The following is a 22,805-nucleotide window of genomic DNA, read 5'->3' on the forward strand; positions in this document are numbered from 1 at the left end:
CGATATCCTCAGGATTATCGAGGGTTAAATGAGTTCATCCATGTATAGCTCTTAGTGTAGAGCTGGACACAAAGTGTTTTGGGCCACTATCGTTTCAATTTCCTTTACAAATTAATGCTGCAGTTAATTCTTCTAACAGGCAAATGTGGCCACACACATGTTCAGCTTATGAAGATCAAGAACAGAATCTGAATGGAGGAAGAGGACTAAGAGCATCAAAGACCAAGTTTGTTGACAACCATTCCCGTTTCCTGGGACTGAAGAGTTTCCAGGACTTGAGACTTTTAGTACTATACTGGGATACTCTATGTAATACGAGACAATCACCTACCTACAACCCAAATTTGGTTTATAAAGTTAAATTTTTCATCAGGATTCAAGCTGCTTAATTCATAGAAAAGATGTGTCCTTGATTCCTAACAGGAAATAATTTATTATAATAAGTAGCATCCCAAAGTCATGGCTATATAGTGCTAATTTTTCTTAATACATTCACATGAAAATGAAGTTTGGTTCCTCTATGCTAGCTATTACAGCTTCTGTGAGAAAAATCTGTGCTTTAGAGTCCACTATAATTCAGGAACTTTTAAAACTGAATAAAACTAGCAAAACTGCCTGCTATACAAAACACTTCTTCAACAAATAATTTAAAGGACACATAAACAATAAAAAAGGAAAAATAAAGAGTCAACTTCAGAGGCTAGGGTTGTGGCTCAGCAGTAGAGCACTCGCCTAGCACATGTGAGGCACTGGGTTCGATCCTCAGCACCTCATAAAAATAAAGGTATTATGTCCAACTACAACTAAAAAAAAAAAAAAAAAAAAATGTATGTATATATATATATATATATATATATATATACACACACACACACACACACACACACACACACACACTGTTTTTTTCCCAATCATGTTTTTCTGTATGGCTTCCTCAAAAGCGTCCACCAATATTAACTTTCCTTTTAATTCCCAGTTCTTTGATTTGCTCCTATACCATATACTTACTTGATGTTCTGTAAGCTAAAAAGCACATATTGAATCTTCCCAAGCAGCCTGTTAGCTCCTCAGAGATAAGCTGTGATTCGACATTGTATTTTTCAGTTTGCACACATTCTCTCTTACATAAACATATGGTCTGCAATGTAATGAGTACTAAAACATACTTTACTTACATCACCTTCTCCATTATGTTTTCTCTAGTGCTCTACCTTAAAAATTTGAGTTTATCTTTTCTTTTTCTCTTGCACTAATTTTTTAATATAGAATGTACCTCATCCTTTTAGATCTTTATTTTAAAAGGCCTACATCATCAGTACTTCTCAAAATAGGGTTAGGAATCACTTGAAAATGCAAATTCTGATTAAGCAGGAGTAGAGTAGGGACTGAGAGTCTATATTTTAATAAGTTCCTAGATAATATTCACCTGTTGACCATATACCCTACATTGATCTTTGCATAAGAACTTTCAAAATAGTTCACCAGGAAGTTCTAATATACGGCACAATTTAGGAACTTCTAGAGTAAGAAGTACAGTATTTATTTCTTGTTTTTAAAATAACTTCAAAAACAAGGCAGTGTTGAGGTGGCAAAACAATTAAGTATCTTATTTAGAAAACAGTTTTAATAACCAACAAAGCCTTTCATGAGTTCCAATTACCTTACCTGCAAGTGCTGTCTGTCAATGAAGAGAAACATTGACTGGTTGGGATTGTTGACAACAATTCCAGTCTTGTCCTTGCGGCTCAGTACATGCAGAAACTGTTTCTCATAGTCACCGTGATGAAACTCAAATTTGGCCTAGTTAAAACATACAAATGTTTATTTTTTTTATTAGTTGTTCAAAACATTACAAAGCTCTTGACATATCATATTTCATACACTTGATTCAAGTGGGTTATGAACTCCCATTTTTACCCCGTATACAGACTGCAGAATCACATCGGTTACACATCCACGTTTTTATATACTGCCATACTAGTGTCTGTTGTATTCTGCTGCCCTTCCTATCCTCTACTATCCCCCCTCCCCTCCCCTCCCATCTTCTCTCTCTACCCCATCTACTGTAATTCATTTCTCTCTTGTTTTTTTTTTCCCTTTCCCCTCACTTCCTCTTATATGTAATTTTGTATAACAATGAGGGTCCATACAAATGTTTATGTAACTACAAATGTTAGGACTATCTGAAACACTTGCTGAACTCATTCCCACATACCTGTGCTGTCCAATATATAGCCAACAGCCACACATAGCTACTTAAAGTAAGATATATTAGCCACATTTGGCTACTGGCCACTACTTTGAACAATCTCAGACAAAAGACATTTCCTTCACTGTAGAAAGTTCTACTGGAAACAGTACTGTTATATAATTTGATCTTCAAAGAAGCTCTGCATCAACATGACTAAATCCTAATAACGATCTTAAAGTGAGGTTTCATAAAATCTTACTTGCAAACCTACTTGGCCCAAGGCTCACACCACAGTACTTTAAACTCCAATGACCCTTGGGAGACAAACTCTAATTGCTCTTAGGATTACAAGTTCAAGGCCAGCCTCAGCAAAAAAGCAAGGCCCTAAAAAATTTAGTGAGACAACACCTCAAAAAATAAAAAGGGCTGGGGGATGTAGCCCAGTGGTAAAGATTCCCTGGGTTTAATCCCCACTACAAAAAAAAAAAAAAAAAAAAGAAAGAAAAAAAAAATCTGTCTTTCTATTCCAGCTGTGTATCTCAGCAGTTATGTAACTGTCTCCAAGTATTCTAAACTTCTGTTTCCTCATCTGTAAGGCTCTAACCCATTACTCAAAGACAGTCAAGGAGCATTAACTGAAATGTAATGCCCAGGTGTGAAATACACTTCCACTTCTCACACAGATGGACTTCTGAGGGTGTATAAACCCCTTCAATATTTTTTCACTTGGTACTGGGAATGGAACCCAGGACTTCATGAATGCTAAACAAACACTCTACCACCCACCCTCTGTATTCATGAATTTCCATGTCTGCAAATTCAACCAATTCCACACAAAAAAATATTTGGGAAAAAACTGTATCTGTACTGAACGTACAGTTTTTTCTTAGTCCATTATTCCTTAAACAAAATAGAACCACTATTTACATAGTATTTCCACTGTGTTAGGTATTATAAGCAATCAAAAGATGATTTAAAATATACAGGGGATAGGCTGGGATTGTAGCTCAGTGGAAGAGCACTTGCCTAGCTATGTGTGAGACACTGGGTTCGATCCTCAGCACCATATAAATAAGTAAAATAAAGGTCCATTGACAACTAAAATTAAACATACATATAATATACATAGGTGGTTATATGCAAATAATACGTTTCATATAAGAAACTGAATTTCAATAAGGGTTCTGGAACTAATCCCCACAGGATACCTAGGGATGACGATACCTGACATTACTTCAGGGAGAGCCAGGTGCAGTGCACTTGCCTGTAATCCCAGTGAATTGGGAGGCTGAGGCAGGAGGAACACCAAGTTCAACTTAGTGAGACCCTGTCCCAAAAAATAAAAGGTAAAAATGGCTGGGAATGTGGCTCAGTGATTAAGCACTCCTGGGTTCAATCCCTGATACCACCCCCAATCCTCCCACCAAAAAAGATAAATTAAATATCATTCAGAGGTACTGTGATGGGCTGGGCATGCAGCTCAGAGGTAGAGCACTTGCCTTCCATATGCAAAGCCCCTAGGCTGGATTGCTAGCATTACAAAAATCAAAAACAAAAACACTGCACAATAAGGAGACCTTCCTCCCAGGTTCGATCCTCAGCACCACATACAAACAAAGATGTTGTGTCCGCTGAAAACTAAAAAAAATAAAACATTAAAAAAAAAAAAAAAAATTCTCTCTCTTTAAAAAAAAAAAAAAGAACAAAAACTGGTCTGGGAATATGGCTCAGTGGTTGTATGCTTGCCTACCATGTGCAAGGAAGGCCCTGGGTTCAACTGCCCACACCTCGGGGAAGAATAAAAAACAAAAACCCTACCAACACCTCTGACGAGCGGTTAGAACTGAGGCACACTGCCCTGCAACTACACACATTCCTTCTCCATTCTGATTCTCATCCTTTTTATATTCAACTTATATTCTCTAGCATATTCATCTCACTCAGATACTATATATTAAAAACAACTAAATATGATATTTGTTACCATATTTAACCTATGACCTATCTATAAAAATTATTATGAAATGAATCTTAGATGTATAGTTATATTATCATGGAAGTAGATGAGTATAACAACTTCTACAGTCTATTCACACACAAAAGCACTACAAAGACACAAATATTTTAAAGTGACAAAATAATTTTCATATTCCTAAATATTCAGCTTTTAGAATAAACCTTCCACTATCAAGTTTAGTATACTTAAAATGGTTCCTGAAATGCCATTCCTTGACTGTGAAAGTATGCTCACTGTAGAAAATTATGGAGATGTACCCACTTGGTTTACCACAAATCATAATTAACATTTCTATGTCTACAAATTTGTTATTACAAATATAAGTAGGACCAACACATAGATGTCTTGAACTAACATTAGAAACTGTCTAATACACCAAATGACAGAAGTCAGCACAATGTTAAGGTCAATTAAAATCTAATACTAGGGGGCAAGGAGTGTAGAATACATGAATAACATATATAGGGCCCTGTTTCAACTTCTAACACCAAAAACAATACTAAACTTATTTCTCTCCTGTATAGTTTCAGATACACATCAGTTTCTAGAACACTTTTTTTTAAAACCCATTTTAGGAGTATGCACAATGCAGGTCAGATATTCTGAAGCTCATCCATCAGCTCCCTCTGTAAATAAAATGTCTACCTTAAAAGATTTTCTCTGGCCAGACATGGTGGCAAATGCCAATAATCCCAGAAATTCAAGGGGCTGAGGCAGTAGAATTTGAGGTCAGCCTTGGCCACTAAGTGAGACCTTGTCTCAAAAAATAAGGGCAGGGGGTGTAACTCAGTGGTAATGTATGCCTGTGTTCAAACCTCAGTACCATGGAAGACTTTCTGCCTGTGTTCAAACCTCAGTACCATGGAAGACTTTCTCTGTCCACAATTTCAAAGATATATTAGACAGAATAACCTCAATCTCAAAGAGTCCAAAACTCCAAATACTTTCCTTCTCTTACATCGTAATAGTCAAAAGAACAGGAAGGACTCATGAAATAAAACTATTAGGAAGTATATACGCAAAGAATTTCTCAAGTCAGACCTTACTCAACAGTTAATTTTACTCAACTTGTTAATTTTAGAATAAAATACCTGAACAGGCCTAAAAGGCTCATCAGATTCCTTCCATCTGGAAAACAGGAGACAGACAATTTTCTCAATATCATTCCGAGGCCAAAGAATGAAATCCATCTCCTGAGTACAGCCAATTACATCCTATAAAATAACAATTTTTTTCTTTTAAAAGAAACAAAACTGTAACAAGCAACAATTATAAGTTTGACTACAAAAACACTGTACAAAAGGCCTATCATACCAATTTATCTTAAGAGATAACAGTAATAGGCCTACACAATCTGAATAGATAGCTCATGACCCAATTTCAATTTTTATCTTGTATTGTCCACACATTGAATTCAATGTTCCTCATATGAAGTCCCAGATTCAGCAGTGCATGACATAAACCCATTTAACAAAGGTATCTTCAAACTCCTAATATGAATCAGTTAAAATGCTATTTTTGTTAGGTTTGACAGCGAACCACTTTTCTTCATTCCTGCCCCTACTCTCCATTGACACAGCTGGTGTTTCCATCCCCGTGCCTATTCTCCATTATCATAGCCAGTATATGTATTCTCAAAGGCCCAAGAACCTCTTACAGACCAATATAGTTATCTCTAATCTCTACCATTCCCTCACCCCAACTAATTGTAGGTATCTCTTGCTAAAGTATGCCCAGATTAACTTTCATTGTATTACCCAAGTTTAGAAGATTGGCAGGAGAACTTCTAAATTTCCTATTTAAGAGAAACCCAAAACAGTATTCTTCTCAATAACCGTGTACACCCTGAACAGCATAATACCACATAAGCAGTTACTCATCTTTTATCTGAAGTCAACTTGGACTAGATTTAAACCATCTTCAACTCATGCTGGACTGTCATCATTGATATTACCTGAACTTTGTCTTGTGTGGTTAATTTATTATTCACTTTTATCCCTTTCCCCTATTGTCAAGCTGTTTTATATTAATATATTCGGTGTTTATCATATAGTTTTTATATGTTCTTATAAACTATATGTGAAAGGATAAATTAATTGTAGTGAACCTATAGATGGTATTATTCTTTTCACTTTTTTCTCTTGGCCCTTTGATTTTATGCATGCACATCCAGTCAATTGCTTATAAGTTACACTTATTATAATTCATAATAAGAAATTCATAATAAGAAATTCATAATAAGAAGTACTTTTACTATAAAAAAAAATACTTGATAAAAAGAAGAAATCCATCACAATAGTCATTACCCATTTTCAGGGGGGAAAAATGCAAGTTTAACTCACAAAACTTACCACCCACTAGGTCACAACTTGACAATAGAACTCACCCTTCTCATAGACTGGTAACGAGGAGCATGGAGCTGTACCACATCCTTTTGTAAAAGCTCTATGGAACTTTCCAAGGAATAGCTGGAATCTCGCACACCTTTCAGGATATTTTCTTCATAATTATTTGTCATGACTGGTATAACCTCAGACACTTCAAAAAGTGCTGATTTTTTCTTCTACAAGAAAAAAAAAAAGGTATTAACCCATGGGGAGTACAGTCTTTAAACACCCAGCTCATAATGTTAAGTATCTTTATTTTCAGCTTTGTTTCTCATTTTTTTAGTATTATGGTATTCATAACAAGTACTTAGTTTAGTAATTTTTAAATACTATGAGAAACAAACACACAACTCTAAAGTTTAAAAAAATACAATTACATGTCTTGGTATAATTTCACTTAAGATTCTATAAGCAGCTAAATTTAAAAGCAGCCATTCAAATATTTTCATTTTTTAAATGGGTCAATTTTACTATTCTTTCTGAATATTATATAACCTCAAATATCAATATTTGAAGAAAAAAATGTACACCAAATTATGTTTCAACGTTAGTCAAGATCAAGTGCTCATCACCAACTAGTTTATAAAAGTTCTTCACTATTGAAGTATAGGTCATGAACTATTCAAGGCATTTGTACGAGCATCTATTCATAGAATAAAAGCATATCTTCACAAAAATTAAAACAGATGATACAAAGATCTAGTTTCACCACTTATATCTTGGATTTAGAGAAGCTACGTATAGCATCTCCAACTAATATCTGGTCTTTTGAATTCTGCAGTCAACTTGTTAAAAAACAAAAAGCCCAAGAGGAAATAAGTTCTTAGTACTTCAAAGCAAATTACTTTGAAACCACTTTGCAATGCTATTTATCACTCCAGTAATTAAGTGTGTTCTTAAATACCAATAGCTTTCAGAGTTAAGAGTATAGAAACAATTCATAAAACTTCCAAATATTAAATGTCACACAAATGCTTTTCTGATTTGAAATTAGTTCATCATTTAAAGTGAGAAAAAAAAGAAAGAAATCAAAGCAGCACTTCTTTACATTCATAACCTAATCTCTCATCAAATAGCCTTGTTGATAATTTAAGAAACTGTTCTTTAAGGTGCCAAAAAAAAAAATTGTGCTTTCATCACTTTCACCTTGACCAGCTAAACCTCATCATTTACTATTTAGCTGTGAAACTAATCGAATAAGACAAAAAAAATTAAACTTCATGTCATTTTGAATTTAAAAAATAAACACTTTAAAACACAAACTAACCATTTTCAATATTTAGCTAATTCTAAAATTAAAGTCTATATTCTAATTCATTAAATGAACCATGAATAAAGAAACAGGCTAACTTTAGAATATGAACATTGATTCCAACTTAACACTTTCAAACATCCTATTTTACATTAGATAAATTTAGTTATAAAGTTCCCTGTGTTGCTCCACATAAGGTTTTACAATGTTACACAGTCTGTGTCAACTAAGTGGATACTACTAAGCTTTAGAATTAAGCATATCCAAACCAATTAATACTTCAAGTCCTTCCATTGATAATTTTACCACAACTGCTCCAATAGCAGAACCAGCCATGAGGGTAAAAAACAAAGCATACAAAATAATTTTCTCCAACCACTCTTTGAACTGATATTCATAAATCATTTAAGAGTAACAACTAATATACACTTACAATAATCACTTGTGCTAATTCACATTAAGAACTTTAAATTACCTTCTCCTTGAACACAAAGGCAATATACATCTTGAAGTCAAACTGGTCAGCTAGAGATTCTTTTTTCTTTCTAAGCTGAGCACGAAGTCTGTTCAGCGCTTGTTTCTTCCGGGAGTTTGGGTCCCCCATTTTGAAATACAGGTGGTACTAAAGCCTTTGGAAATTGTCACTAAACTATGGGCACTTTTTCTTAAGACTCAAGTACAACAGAAACAAGTCATTTTTTTTTTTTCCTGCTAATATGATTGAATAGCTAAAATCACGACTGTAACCCCAAAACTGCACCTTCTGGCAATATTAGCAGACTGTCATATTACAGGGTCAAGAAACAAAAGCTGCTGTCCAGTCATGTCTGGACAATAATGTTTGGGGATTGATGGGAAAAAGGAAGGGGAATAAGGAAAGAAGGAGGAGAAAGTATTTGAACTAACTTTCTGGAAAACACATTTGGCTTCACTGCTAAAATAAAGGCTTTGAGGGGAAATGAAAAGCCTATTATCAGGATTTAGGTGTGCAGTAAAACACAGCTGACACCAGTCCAATCCTTGAAACCCATTCGAATTTTCCCCCTTTAGAAAAGGGATTAAGAAAAGGAATGGGGAGGGAGAAAGTGTGATCCTTGTTTTTCAAATACCAAAAAAAAAAAAAAAAACAAAACAAAACACCAAAACAGGGTAGGTGAATGAAACTGAAATATCCAATTGGATTTTACCCAGCCAGATCCATGGCTGTAGTACCTAATTAGTTCTTAGTTATTTCAGATTTCACTATTGCTATGTATCGTCAGTGCTTGTTATTGATTACACTTGGTGGTGAGCAAAGAGAAAAGTGCAAAATCAGTAGAGAAAGAAGGGGAGAGGTACAGAGTTTCCCTGCAATCAACTACAGTGTACACCGGGGGCGGACAGCTGTTGCCCAAAGGAGCCATGAGAAAAAACAGCGGAGTCATTACCAACTTCCCCATCACCCACATTTTCACCCTCAGGCGGCTGCTAGTGCTGCTGCCAAGGAGAACCATGATGGCAGAGGGAAAAGGGGTGTACTGCAGGACAGCAACTGCTCCGGCTCTGCGGTCAGACCTGGTCGAAGCCCGGGACCCCAACGCGCTCAGCCCTGCGCCCGAGTCCTACATCCCCCAGGGAGCCTCCCTGAGCGTGCGCCCCGTTCGGGATGGGGGAGTGCGACTTATCTTCTCGAGAGCATGGCTGAGGCCAAGGTGGCGGGCTCTCCCAAATCCCGGGCGGCGCCCGGGGACCACCTGCCGTCCACCCCCCAGGTCCCGCCCCCGCCCTTGCCTTCAGCGGCAGCGACTCACTCGCACCACGGGAGACACAGGAGCACTCGGGTTCTCACTCATTTCATCGTGGAAACAACTCCCGCCCGGGTGGAGTAGGCGGGAGAGGGTAAGTGGGGAGGGTCAGTGGGAAGAAAAGAAGATAATCGTGTTAATAGCAGTGACTTTGTCAAGTAGGCCCACCCCCCACCCCCCAGGAAAATCGAGCTCCCGGTCGGGCCGCTCTCGCGCTCAGCAGACCATGTTGGCGGGGTGTGCGTGGCAGGGCGGGTCGCGGGCGGTCTCGGGCGGGCGGGCGACCGTGCCCGCGGCAGGGGCTCGGCCGGCGGGGCGGGCGCGGCCTCTAGCCGCAGCCTGCGGGCGGAGCGGCGGCGGCGGCGGAGGCGGCGGCGGCGGCGGGGGCGCTGCTCGCGGCGCGGGCGGGAGCCATGTCAAGAGAACACCACCAGCCAGCTGCGCCCCTCCATGCCCGCTGCGCAGCGCTCGGAGGCCCGGCCGCCCGCGCTGCTGCCGCCGCTCGGCCCCCGCCTGGGACCCATAGTCTGCTCGGCGCGCCGGCGGCGAAGGGAGGGAGGCGGGAGGAGGAGAGGGGAGCCCTGCTCTAAGGTCAGTCCGCGAAGCGAGCCCCGCAAAGTTATTTCAGTTCGAGCATCGGATCGCAAGTCCGTCCCCCCACAGTCGCTGGCGGCTCCGGGGAGGCCGAGCGGACCCGAGAGCGGGCGCCGGAAGGCGGGTGCGCGTCCGCGGCAGCAGAGCCTCGTCCCCACCGGTGGCTGCGGGAGCGGCAGCAGCGTCTAGCGCCTCCCGGTCCGGCGCAGAGTCGCGTTTGAGGAGAGCAGCAAGAACAAACAACTTAAAATGGCAGCGACGGCCGCTGCGTCACCCGCCCGCACCGGCACCGCCCCGCGCCCTCTGCGGCTGCGCGCCGGCGGATTGCACCACCTGCGCGAAAACGGAGGGGGGGAGGATCGGAAGCGAGGAGGCGCGCAGGGCTCTCTCAAGAATCGGGGAAGAAAAAACGAGAGCAGAGTAAATAATAAAGGTTATAAACTGGAGAGCCTGCCTCCAAAGTGAGTTTGAAAAGAGGAATGCCCCTCTTCGCCGACATGGAATCTCCATAGGGCGTGGAAGGGCTCCGGTCACGCCCCCCGTAGCTCCGTCAGGGCGTCCCAGTCCTCGAGTAGGCTGCTCGCCCCTCCCCTGACGCCACAAACCACGCCCTATCCCCGCCCCACAAAGCACCCGGATGCAACCGCTCGCCCGGCTTCTCGCCCGCCGCGCAGCCGTGGGCGGGGCTTGGGTCGGGTCCGGGCGGAGCTGAGCTGGGAGTGGGGAGGGTAGGGAAGAGCGGAGAGGAGATGGGGCGTGTACTTGGGAGGCCACGGCACGTCCCCGCTTCACTGAGAGCGTCTGTGGTCCTTGAGCGGTGGTGCACCGTGGTAATTTGCGGCGGGAACCGAGAATTCATTTCCAGTGCTGCAGTTGGAACAGTGCAGCGGAAAGTGGCCGCGTTGGTGCCCCGCGCCTCGCTCCTCGGCCCACGTACGCTCACCGGAGGGCGGTCCTCTGGCTGGAGCAAGGTCACAGTCGCCGCTGCTGCTGTGACCTCGCGGGGAAGTTGGCCGTGGGTGCCCTGCAGTCAGAACCTTGCCGCTAGGATCCCCACGACCTCAGCCCCCACCCTACCCTTAGGTCCGCAGTGTGAAGCGGGTGCGGCGGGGTCGGTCCCGGGTCCTGGGCCGCTGAGTGTTGAGCGCCTGGCCCAGAGCGCAGGAGCTGGCGGGAGCACAGCCCGCGCCTGCCGCGCTGGTCCGTCCTCGGAGTAGTGCTGAATGTGAAATCAAAACATAATAGTTGTGATAACACTGTTTTTACCCGTGAGCCAAGGGTATACCTGGAACCTCAATTGGGTTCAATATAAATTGGAGCCCTCAATATAAATTATCCAAAACCAAGGATGAGATTTCTAGGGTTTCCAAAGTGTTTCTAACTTTGAAAGGTCACAGCTTGCAGTGCTAGTGTTGTTATGCTGATTTATTTTCACTATCACGTAGCTATGTGGAAATGGGTAAAATTGAAGATTTCACATAATTTATGACATTGATTTTAAAAAGAGAAACCTGTGTGTAAACTCGGGCTCATTCTTGACTAGGCCCAAATTTGTATTCGTGATTATTTTCATGGATGAAAACTTATTTTTTAAATATTAGCTTTACTGAAATAGTCACATACCACTCCCCTATTTAAAGTATATGATCTAATGGTTTTTAGTATAGTCACACTTTTGCAACCATTATATTATCCTCCCCAGGAAGACAACCCACACCCACTAGCAGTTATTCTCTTTCCTCTCTTCCAGCCCTAGGCAACCACTAATTTATGTTGTTTCTATAGATTTACCTTTTTTGAAGTTTCATATAAATGGAGACTTTCAGTATCTGCTCTTTTTTGACTAGCAGAAAGTTTCCATGTTGTACCATGTATCAATACGTAATTGCTTTTTTATTGTTGAATAATATTATCCATCAGTTGATGGACTTTTAGGTTGTTTCTTTTTAGCTGTGTACATGTTTTTAGTTCCTTTAGGTATATATATCTAAGGATGTAAATATTAGGTCATATGTTAACTGTTTTTAATGGTTTGAGAAGGGGGTGGGGATGTGGCTTAATGGTGGAGTGCTTGCCTAGCATACAGGAGACCCTGGGTTTGATGCCCAGCACTGCAAAGAAACTGCCTGATTTTACCAAATTGGTGGCACTAATTTACATTCCTACCAGCAGCATCTGAGGGTTCCATTTTCTCCACCTATTTGTTAGTAGGTCTTTTTTATTACAGCCTACCTACTGGGTATAAAGTGGATCTTGTGATTTTGATTTCCCTTTCCCAGGTGATAAATGATATTGAGCGCCTTTATATGCTTATTGGCCATTCTTCCATCTTATTTGGAGAAATGTCTATTTTAAATTTTTGCCCAGGGCTGGGGATGTGGCTCAAGCAGTAGCGCGCTCGCCTGGCATGTGTGCGGCCCGGGTTCAACCCTCAGCACCACATACAAACAAAGATGTTGTGTCCGCCGAAAACTTAAATAAATAAATAAATAAATATTTAAAAATAAAAATAAAAAAATAAACTTTTGCCCATAAAAACAAACAACTTGTTTATTATTGATTCTTTATTTTAGATACAGGTTCCTGTCAGATACATGATTTGTGCTGCAGTCCGGCTGCAGCAAAATAACCGGGGGGTGACGAACAACTTGTGTACGTTGATACAGCAGGAGTAGGAGCCCTTTATTGCAGGACAGGAGCGGTATTTATACATTCCGCACAGCTTATCTTAATTAGCATAAACTAGATACATCAGTCAACCAATAAGGAATCTCCACACTTAATGGCTTGTTTTTGTTACTTCTCAAACCAAGTATTTTCTCCTTCTGTGAGTTGCTTTTTTTCATTTTAGTGGTATTTCTTACAGTACAAAAGCTTTTAACTTTAATACTTAATTTTAACTTTAATAATAACTTATTTAAAAATAATATTTTTCCTTTTGTTGATTTTTGGTGTCATATCTAAATCACCATTAATGAATTTTTACACTCATAAAAATAGGATGGAACAGATGTTGAGGGAAAACGTGAAGCTTCTAGCCTCAGCACCTGTGAAACAGAATTGGAGTACCTGGAACACATGTAGAACAAATCTTACAACACTGTGTGCATGAAACTGCCAGGTCTTAGTGGGATGAGCCAAAAACAGCAGCCATGTGTCCTGGAGGAAGAAGACACTGCTAGTTCAATTTTCTCTGCAACTTGGTATGGCCATGGAATAGGAAGGGTAATCCACAAAGTTTTTCTTCCTGAAGATTGAGCTCAGGACCTTGTACACACTAAGCACACTATCGCTGAGCTACGCCCCTAGAAATTCTTTGAAAACCATGACCTTAATGAAATTCAGAAAGAACTCAATTAAGATTGAACTTTACCAACTATGGAAAAGAGTGCACTTCATTCTATAAGAAACACTTATTAGAGGTATGCTGTTTCCAACATAATGGGATTTGTGGAACAAAAATAGTGACACCTTGCCTAAAAATATCTGCTTAATTTCCCCCTTAGGAGTTCTAAATTATACCATTAGGAATATTGTATCAGATTTTCTTCTTTGAAATGCAGGTACCACAGCAAAGTATTAGCACTTTAATAAAATAACACCTTGTAAAGATTTGGTGCCATGCTCCTCCCTGAAGAAACACAACCCAGACCAATCTAGGTGTCCCAGGCTCCTGCACTGAGGACAAGCTCAGAAATGATTACTCTTGCTTGTGCTTTGGTAGCCTACACATGACGAGAGCCAGCAAGTGCTCGCAGCTCCTCTTCACTCTCCTAAAAAGAGACAGCCTCTTGCCTTTAGCAAGGCCGCTGTACATACTTGTGCTCTCTTAAAAAATATCTGCAGCATTCCCACTCCCTTTCCTATGGAGATTTTACTGTTACTTCTGTTACTTCCCTCCATTACTATTTTGAAGTTTATCAGACATGCCCACCTTTATGACCACCCGTTTAATAAGCTCAGTAAACAGTCACACAGAAGGAATCTACACCTGCACCTTGTGGGACAAGAGACCTCTTGCAGATACTCTACGGTGTGATCCTAAAGGTAGTGTCATGAAGGGTCTTGGCTCCAGTTTTCAGACTTACAGATTCACCATCTAAGGTAACTGTGACTCTGAGCTAATGGAGTTTCATTGTCCAGCAGGGATTAGTCAGCACATTCTCAGCACACACTGACCTCCCGTCCATAGCAGAGCCACAGGGGCTCATCAAGAATATAAAAACCCCGAGGCTGGGGTTGTGGGTCAACGGTAGAGCACTCACCTAGCATGTGTGAGGCCCCAGGTTCGATCCTCAGCACCACATAAAAATAAATAAAAGATATTGTGTCCAACTAAAATATATATATATATATATCAAATAAAACCCAGAAACTTAGTTTGTTTTGAAGCCTTCATTCACTCTTTTGGGGGCCTTTGGTATCACCTTCATCTCACATAGACCTAAACTATACAGTCAGCACTGAATTTTTTAATTGTAGTCTCCCTATCTTGCCCAGGCTGGCCTGGACCTCCTAAGCTCAGAAGATCCTCCCACCTCAGCTCCACAAGTGCTGGGACTACAGGTGTGTGCCACCATTCCTCGTTCTTGATGGTAGACTGTTTACTGAGGACCTAAAGAAAGTTGTAGGCTTGGTGGCTGATCGCAGGAGACCTAGTTTCTTTCCACGTGGGCATGGGGGCCAACTTCCTCCCTGAGTGAGTACACTCAGACAAAGTAAGATGGACGCTCTGATGTCTTTCATGACCCAGGCTCACATCACTTCCATAGAGGTCCTGCAGTATAACCCAGTTTAACCCGATCCAGTGTGGGAGGGACTGTACCAGGTGTGAATACCAAGGCAAGGGGACCCCTAGTGTCATCCTAGAAGCTAGACACTATAAACAAGAAGCTTTTGTGTTGTGTACAAGATAGAATGTAGCCACCAAAGGGAAATTGCCTAAGACCTCCAGTTCTATGGTAGGACACATTAAGTCAGAGGACAGTGAATTTTTCTTAAAGAGTAACAGTGAAAATTTTAGACTTGTAGACTATATGATCTACATTTCAAGGTCTCAAGCCGGTTGCAGTTTGAAAGTGGCATAGATAATATATAAACGAATGTGGGTGGCCGTGTGCAGAACTTCACGAGGAAGCACCTGGCCTACAGGTTGTAGTCTGCCGACCCCTGGACTAGACTGTACCGAAATAGAACCCTAAAACTGGTTTTTACATGGAAAACACTGTTTGTCATAAAAGTTTGTCAGTCATACAAATTCGCAGGTGATTGTGGACTACAGACTCTCAGGACTTCAGAATCATGGGGAATTCCAGCTTCCATGATCAGCGGAGCAGGAAACAGACATAGCAGATCCCATCCAGCTTCTAGAAGGACAGAATCCTCACTCGTTCTTTGACCAAAGCAAGTTATGAGACTGCCTCTCACCTCCTGGCCTCAAGGAAGAACGCACCGGCCATTTGCCCAGGTTGATCTGGTGAATGGTACTAAGGGCTACCAGAGCAGGCTGCTTCCAGTTCTTTTTGGTGCTGGGGATTGAACCCAAGAACACACCCTAACCACTGAGCTATGCCCCCAACACCTAATTTTTTGCTCTTGTATCTCTAGATGACTTCTAACCCTTTTAATTGAAAGTGACACCATTGGCAATTCCAGGAGAACTCACCATGGAAACACTATAAGGCTATCTTTTAATCACACATGGTTGCCTGCTTTGCCTTTTCCCAAACCCCTCTTAACTCACGTGCTTAAACTCTGATGGTTATCTACTGCCATTGCTTTCAGCAGGCAATATTATGTTGTATAACTTGTTTCCTTAGGGTAGAAGACAGCATTTTTTTCTGCCTGAAATGGAGCTTCCCAAATTCAGTTCCAGTTCAAATATGGGCTTCCTACTATTTCCAGGGAAAAAGAAAGAAAAGAGAAATAAGCAGTTATCTACCTACCTTTCCTGCAAACAGTAAAGAAGCTAATTGATAACAAATATTTATTGAATATTTACTATGTATTCACACTGTGCTATATGGTTTGAAGACTATAGAAAAATAACTACTTGTTCTCAAAGAGCTTTAAGTAGTTATCTACACAATAATAAAATCTGAAAAACAGTGAGCAATATAGAACACATAATTAAGAACAGAGGGCTGGGGGTATAGCTCAGTTGGTAGAGTGCTTGCTTTGCATGTTCGACCCTGAGTTCAATCCCCAGCAGGTAGAGAATAGTAGGAAAAGTAGGAGGTAATGAAAGCAGGTTTAATAGGTTGGATTTATAGAAGTATGTTCCAGTTCAGCTTTGAAGGTTGGGAGGAGTCTCACTAGATTTGGGTGAGAGAAGAGAAGGAGGAGAAGAATGAAATCTGTGGAAGAGGCCAGGTCAGTGAATGCTGGCCTGGTACATCCACGAGACAGCAGGACGTCAGCCTAACAGTGGAAATTGCATGGTTAGAAAGGGAAACCACTGAGAAATGCAGAATGAAGCTTTGGTTTAGGGCTGAAGGAGGCCCTTGTCACTGACATAACCAACTCCATTCTCTTCCTTTCTGACTCCTTTTGCCTCTTGTAACTTTTTCTTTGCAGTTGCCTTGGATTCCAGGAACCACAGGCCCTATTGATAAGCATCTTTATGACAAAGGCTGAAAATACCTCCGAGCAACAAGGACCCTCAAGCCTCCCAGAAGGGATCACCCCATGATGAAATTACTCCCCACCCCACACGTGTGGAGCAATCCTGTCCTCTAGCCATGGTGACCTTCCCAGAGCTTCACAGAACCAGTACTGAGATAATGATCAATCAGACTCAGCCTGACCAGGATGACACAGTCTCAGCCACACAAGCCTCCACCCTGCCTTCTCTTCCCTTTTCTGTAAAACCTCGGAGTTTCTGTCAGTCCTGGAAGACAGCTCTTTGGTCACTGTTCTTACCAAAGCAGCCAGGCTGGTTAAAGTTCCTTTCCTGCCTTCACATGGTTCATCTCTTTGATTGGCATATTGAGACTAGTGCTGAGCCTGGTCTGTTGGGACCTCCGGGGCCGGGGCCTTCACCCAAGGTCTCTGGTAATGAAACAGAGCTCCTTTAAAATTAAAAGCAACTTCCTGTAACTGCTTCTCTGCATCCTGAACTTCCTCCTGCTGAGAATGGAAACTAAGAAAACCACTCCCTGGCCTGGCTGGGGCAAGGCACCAAGGAAGCTGAACTGTGACAAATTCTCTGGCCAGTGTGGCTTAGCTGAATCCACACATGTGTGTGCCACATATGTGTAGACCCCGGCTTGCTTCCGCAAATTATAACCACTTCTTCAGAGCTTGCAGAGAAGAAATCTGGCTGCTTTTCCCCAGTTGGATCAAACTGCATTAAATTCATTTTTCCTTTTTATATCTTTTTTTTCCCCCTTCAATGTAGCATGCAGCCAAATCCAGCCAATGGGGACACTGGCAGGATTCCCAGCTGGGCTGCTGGACACACCAACAAGATGGCAACCTGAGCACAGGCATTTGTCTCTCCTCTCTTGCAGGACACAGTTGCAGAGCTGTAGATACATGTTTAAATCAACAAGGACATATAGCTACGAGAAGGAGAGGAGGACAATCGGAAGACATTACTCTTAACTAAGTGCTACAGGCTGGTGCTAGGTGGGTGTAGAGTTAAGGCCTCCTCTCTCCAGTTCTCCATACTTTTCTCCTACAGGGCAGCCTCCCTGTTAAGCAGCCTCTAACTGGGAACCTGGAACTTCCCATCTTCTGTTTTCTGGATAAGTATCAGGCAGGAAAACAGCACTGACTGTAACAATAGGGAGAATATGAACAAAAATCAACTTGCTTCTCTATTTAAACATTTTTAAAAGCACCCCTAATTCACTGGGCACATAAAGGAAATCAGCTATGTGATTTTTTTTTAAAGTAGAAAACAAAACATAAAAGCTGACTGCATGAGAAATGAATTGCGGAAAAGAAAGAGAAATTTTCGAACCTCCAAATTAGTAATCTCAGAGATAACTCAGAAGACAATAAATACATAAAATCAAAATAGAATGCTAGAGGGCTGGGGTTGTGGCTCAGTGGTAGAGCAGTCACCCAGCATGTGTGAGGCACTGGGTTCAATCCTTGGCACCACATAAAATAAATAAAGTAAAGGCATTGTGTCCATCGACAACTAAAATAAATAAATAAATAAAAACAAATTTTAAAAAGAAATAGAATGAGGGCATGGAGCTGGGGCTCAGCAGTAGAGCTCTTGCCTAGTGCGTGAAAGGCCCTGGGTTCGATCCTCAGCACCACATAAAAAATAAACAAATAAAATAAAGGTATTGTGTCCAATTACAACTAAAATAATATAAATATTTTTTAAAAAATAAATGGAATGATACAAATAAAGCATGATTAGAGAACAAAGAAGAGCAATTGGGAATTAAAATTAGGTTATCACAATTAAAAAATTCATTGGAGTGAAAATAAGACATAAAGGGAAAAAAAAAAGACAAAAAAACTTAAAAAACCTAAAAGATCTGGAGATCTAATGCAGGTCCAGGGTCTAAACAGGTAACCAGATTACTAGGAAATCATCAAAATATTCCCAAGTGGAGAGAGCCACAGATCTCCAGAAAGGACATGCTGAAACACAGCAAGATGATATCAGAGGGGATGGAGAAAGATCCCGCATGCACCCAGAGTGGGGGAAACAGGCGTCACTGTAAGGACCAGACTCTGACTGGCAGCAGGCCCAGTATCTGCGATTGTCAGACAACAGAGACCAACGTGCCTGTTCAGCCGATAGTGCCAGAACAACAGGGCATCCAACTGGGAGGGGGAGAACCCTTGAGTCCTCCCTCACACCACACAGAACACTGATGAACCCTGGACCTGCAGGAGAAAACACAGGAAAATATCTTCATGAGAAAGTTTCTGAAAGCAAAAAACAAACCAGAAAGAACTGAGTAATCAAATTTTAAAACTTGGTCATCAAAAACATTCTTAACAATATGTCTAGGTACCAGGTATTGTGGCACATGACTGTAATTCCAGGAGCTCAGGAGGCTGAGGAGGGAGGATTGCAAGTTCCAGGCCAGCCTGGGCAGCTCAGTGAGACCCTGTCTCAGAACAAAAATATATTTTTAAAAAGGGCTTGGGGGGCTAGGGATGTGGCTCAAGCAGTAGCGCGCTTGCCTGGCATGCGTGCGGCAGGGGTTCGATCCTCAGCACCACATACAAACAAAGATGTTGTGTCCACCGAAAAACTAAAAAATAAATATTAAAATTCAAAAAAAAAAAAGGGCTTGGGATGTGCCTCATGTTACAGTGCCCCCAGATTCCATCCTCAGTACAAAACAACAACAACACAAAACACCAGGCTCAGCAAGCTACCATGGGGAACAAAATCTCCAAAACATACTTTGACAAAAGACTAAAACCTAGACTCTATCTATAAACCCTTGCACTATATAAAAAGATAATCTTCTTTAATTTGAGCCACAGACTTATCAAACATTGCCCCAAAGAAAATACACCAATGGTACGTAAAAAGGTCCTCAAAATCATTGTCCATCAGAGAGAAATGAAAATTGAAATATCAACAAAATATCACTGTATGCTCACCAATACAACTAAAATTAAAAATTGTTGGCAAGGAGGTAGAACTCTAATATGTCGTTGATAAAATGGAACAACTCCTTGGAAAAAGATATGGCAGTTCTTTATAAAACATAATCGACACCAACCCCATGACTCAGCAGTTCCACTCCTAGGTGTTTCACTCAAGAGAAATGAAAACTATATCTACAAAAAGATGTGCACAGGAACGCTTTTGGCAGCGTTATTCACAATAGTGAACCCAGGGAACAGCCCATCAATGGGAGAGGGGATAAACAGACCAGTACGTTCATTCAGCAGAGGGGACAGAGGCTACAGCATGGACACATCTCAAAGTTGTCGTGCTGAATGAAAGAGCCCTTATAGGAAAGGGAAGATGCTGTATGAATCCACCATGTGCAGTGCACACCAGAACAACTTGCCCATAGGGCAAGGACAGAACAGTGGGATGTCTGGGGGGAGGACCAGGGATTGACTGGGAAGGCAGAAGGAACCTCTGACCTCTCTCTCCATGTGGATTAGGGTGGCAGTGTCAGAACTCACTGAATTATATGACTAGTATTTGTGTATTTTGTTGTGTCTACATTTAACCCCAAATGAAGAGAGTATTGAACCCTAGGTACTGACCTATAAGCCGAAATGTTTAAGTGCAGCAGTGAGTGCAACTTATTTCAAAATACATAAAAAATAAGAGGGCTCAATCTGAGTAGAGGATGGGGTAGAGGGATGGACACTTGGTTTTAAAATATGATGGTAGCCGAGCGCAGTGTCTCATGCCTGTAATCCTAGTGGCTCTAGAGGCCAAGGCAGGAGGATGGGGAGTTCAAAGCCAGCCCCAGCAACTTAGGGAGGCCCTAAGCAACTCAGTGAGACCCTGTCTCTAAATAAAATACAAAATAGGGCTGCGGATGTGGCTCCGTGGTCACATGACCTTGAGTTCAATCCCTGGTGACCCCCCACACCAAAAGAATATGGTAGCTATTCCAGCTGGGTGAGAGGGAAATGGGTGTTCACCATATACAATTCTTGCAACATTTTTGTACTTTTGAAATTGTTCATTGTAAAATGTTGGGGAAGAAAATAAAGGTCCAGAGATGGAATCATCCTAGGTGCGTGGTGGACGCCACATTTAATGACAGGTGTCCTTACAAGAAGAGGAGAGGACAGACACAGAAGGGAGGACATGTGAAGGTCAGGCCAAGATCAGAGTGATGGGGACACAAACTCGGAAATGTCACAGGTAGCTGGGAGCCCAGAAACTAGGAAAAGGCAAGAAGGATTCTTCCCCAGAGCCAGAGAGAGCACCACCCTGCTGGCACCTTGATTTTAGACTTCCAGCTTCCGGAATTATGACAGAATATGTTTCTGTTGTTTGAAGCCACTCAGTTCCTTGGCAATTTGTTACATTAGCCCTAGGGAACAAATATACCTCTTAGAGCAAAAGTACTGATTAGAAACTCTAAGAAGAAAGGTCCAAATATGAATCAAATTAAAATGTGGCTTGATTTTTGAGCCATTGGTGAAGTGAATGAAAGAGGATGTATATGGATGTTAACAAATATTCTATTTTGAACAGCCCAGGGATCATAAAAATTAACTTTAGGTGGAAAAATGATTCTTTCATAATATTTGCTGTACAGCAAACAAGATTTATAGATTCATAAGAATGCAACCCTACATCGACATGTACCACACTTTTAGAGTGAATCTACAGAAATAAATAACCTTAAATATTGTCATCACAGAATATGAATGCTATCATCCCTGATAACAAGAAAGCAAAGACCCACACGACAGAAGTTGAAATGTGGAAGGGGAAAGAGAAATGGAAGAGTAAGGGGGAATCTCACTTTACTCTGTAAGGAATTAAGAATATTCATAGCATCAATGTCACAATGGCTCCAAACTGATCTAAATATACATCAACATTAGAATGGATGAATTGTCATGTGATATAGACATACCAAGAAATGCTTTAAAGTAATAAATGAATAAATAGGGCTGGGGATGTGGCTCGAGTGGTAGCGCACTCGCCTGGCATGCGTGTGGCCCGGGTTCGATCCTCAGCACCACATACAAACAAAGATGTTGTGTCCGCCGAAAACTAAAATAAATAAATAAATATATAATAAATGAATAAATAATAACAACATGCAATATCATGGATAATTGAAGCCAAGGGCCATTCCACCACTGAACTCTATCCCCAGGGTTTCTTTTATTTTTTTTTCTTTTTGAGACAGGGTCTTGCTAAGTTGCTGAGACTGGCCTTGAATTTGCAATCCTCGTCCTTCAGCCTCCTGAGTCGATAGGATTTCAGATATGTGCTCCTGTGCCCAGCAGGCCCCCATTTCTTGATGAGGAGCAGGGCCATCTTGTTAAATGGCTGCTAGCTTTAATTAGAGCAGGAGAAGGTGCTTCTGGCATCCTGGGTTCTCGAGCTGGGCGGCGTTCTGTTCATGTGTCGTCACTTTCTGGTGATTCATTAATCTATACTCTTGTGATTTGTGCACTTTCCTGAACATATATTTTACTTCAATAAAAGGAGCTCTTTTAAAAGAAAAGTTTAAAGAGAATGCAAAATCTCTTTGTGTCCTGATATAGAACCACCTCTAAGACATACTCCCATGGTGTCACAGTTCAGTGTGAGAGCTCTGGGGTTGGCCTGCCTGAGTTTCAACCTGGTTCTGCCAATTCCCAGCTTTGTGCTTCAATCTGCTCATTTTAAAAATGAGGACGATAGCAGCTCTTATCCTTGGAGGCCGTGAGTGAACACAGGCAAAGCCTTCACAGTCATAACAGAATGGTAGCAAGTGTTCAGGGAATGATTGCTGTTTTCTTTCTATTAAGTGAACAGTGCATAACTGTGCCTAGAGTGGTGTGCTGTCATTTGTGGAAAATGAGGAGACATTCCCATTCTTTGGGGGTACGAGCTGTCTGTGAGACCCAGGTAAACAAGAAACTAGGAGAAGGTTGCCTGTGAGAAAGCCCCTGGGAG

At 41.5% G+C, this 22,805-nt stretch overlaps 1 protein-coding gene across 2 annotated transcripts in view; it reads right to left on the minus strand.

Moving 5' to 3' along the window:
• C6H6orf62 (chromosome 6 C6orf62 homolog) overlaps positions 1-9,934 on the minus strand; it is a 12,511-nt gene extending 2,577 nt beyond the window's left edge. Inside the window, exons 1-4 of one of the 2 annotated variants that reach the window (XM_027948182.2) lie at positions 9,638-9,934; positions 6,595-6,771; positions 5,300-5,422; positions 1,666-1,800 (exon numbers count right to left, since the gene is read on the minus strand). In XM_027948182.2, the coding sequence (XP_027803983.1) occupies positions 1,666-1,800; positions 5,300-5,422; positions 6,595-6,771; positions 9,638-9,679 (477 nt within the window). In that variant the 5' untranslated portion in view covers positions 9,680-9,934. The other variant, XM_027948181.2, reaches the window with a different exon arrangement.
• Positions 9,935-22,805: the final 12,871 nt, after the last annotated feature.

Source organism: Marmota flaviventris, chromosome 6 (genome assembly GCF_047511675.1).
Source record: "Marmota flaviventris isolate mMarFla1 chromosome 6, mMarFla1.hap1, whole genome shotgun sequence".
NCBI lineage: Eukaryota > Metazoa > Chordata > Mammalia > Rodentia > Sciuridae > Marmota > Marmota flaviventris.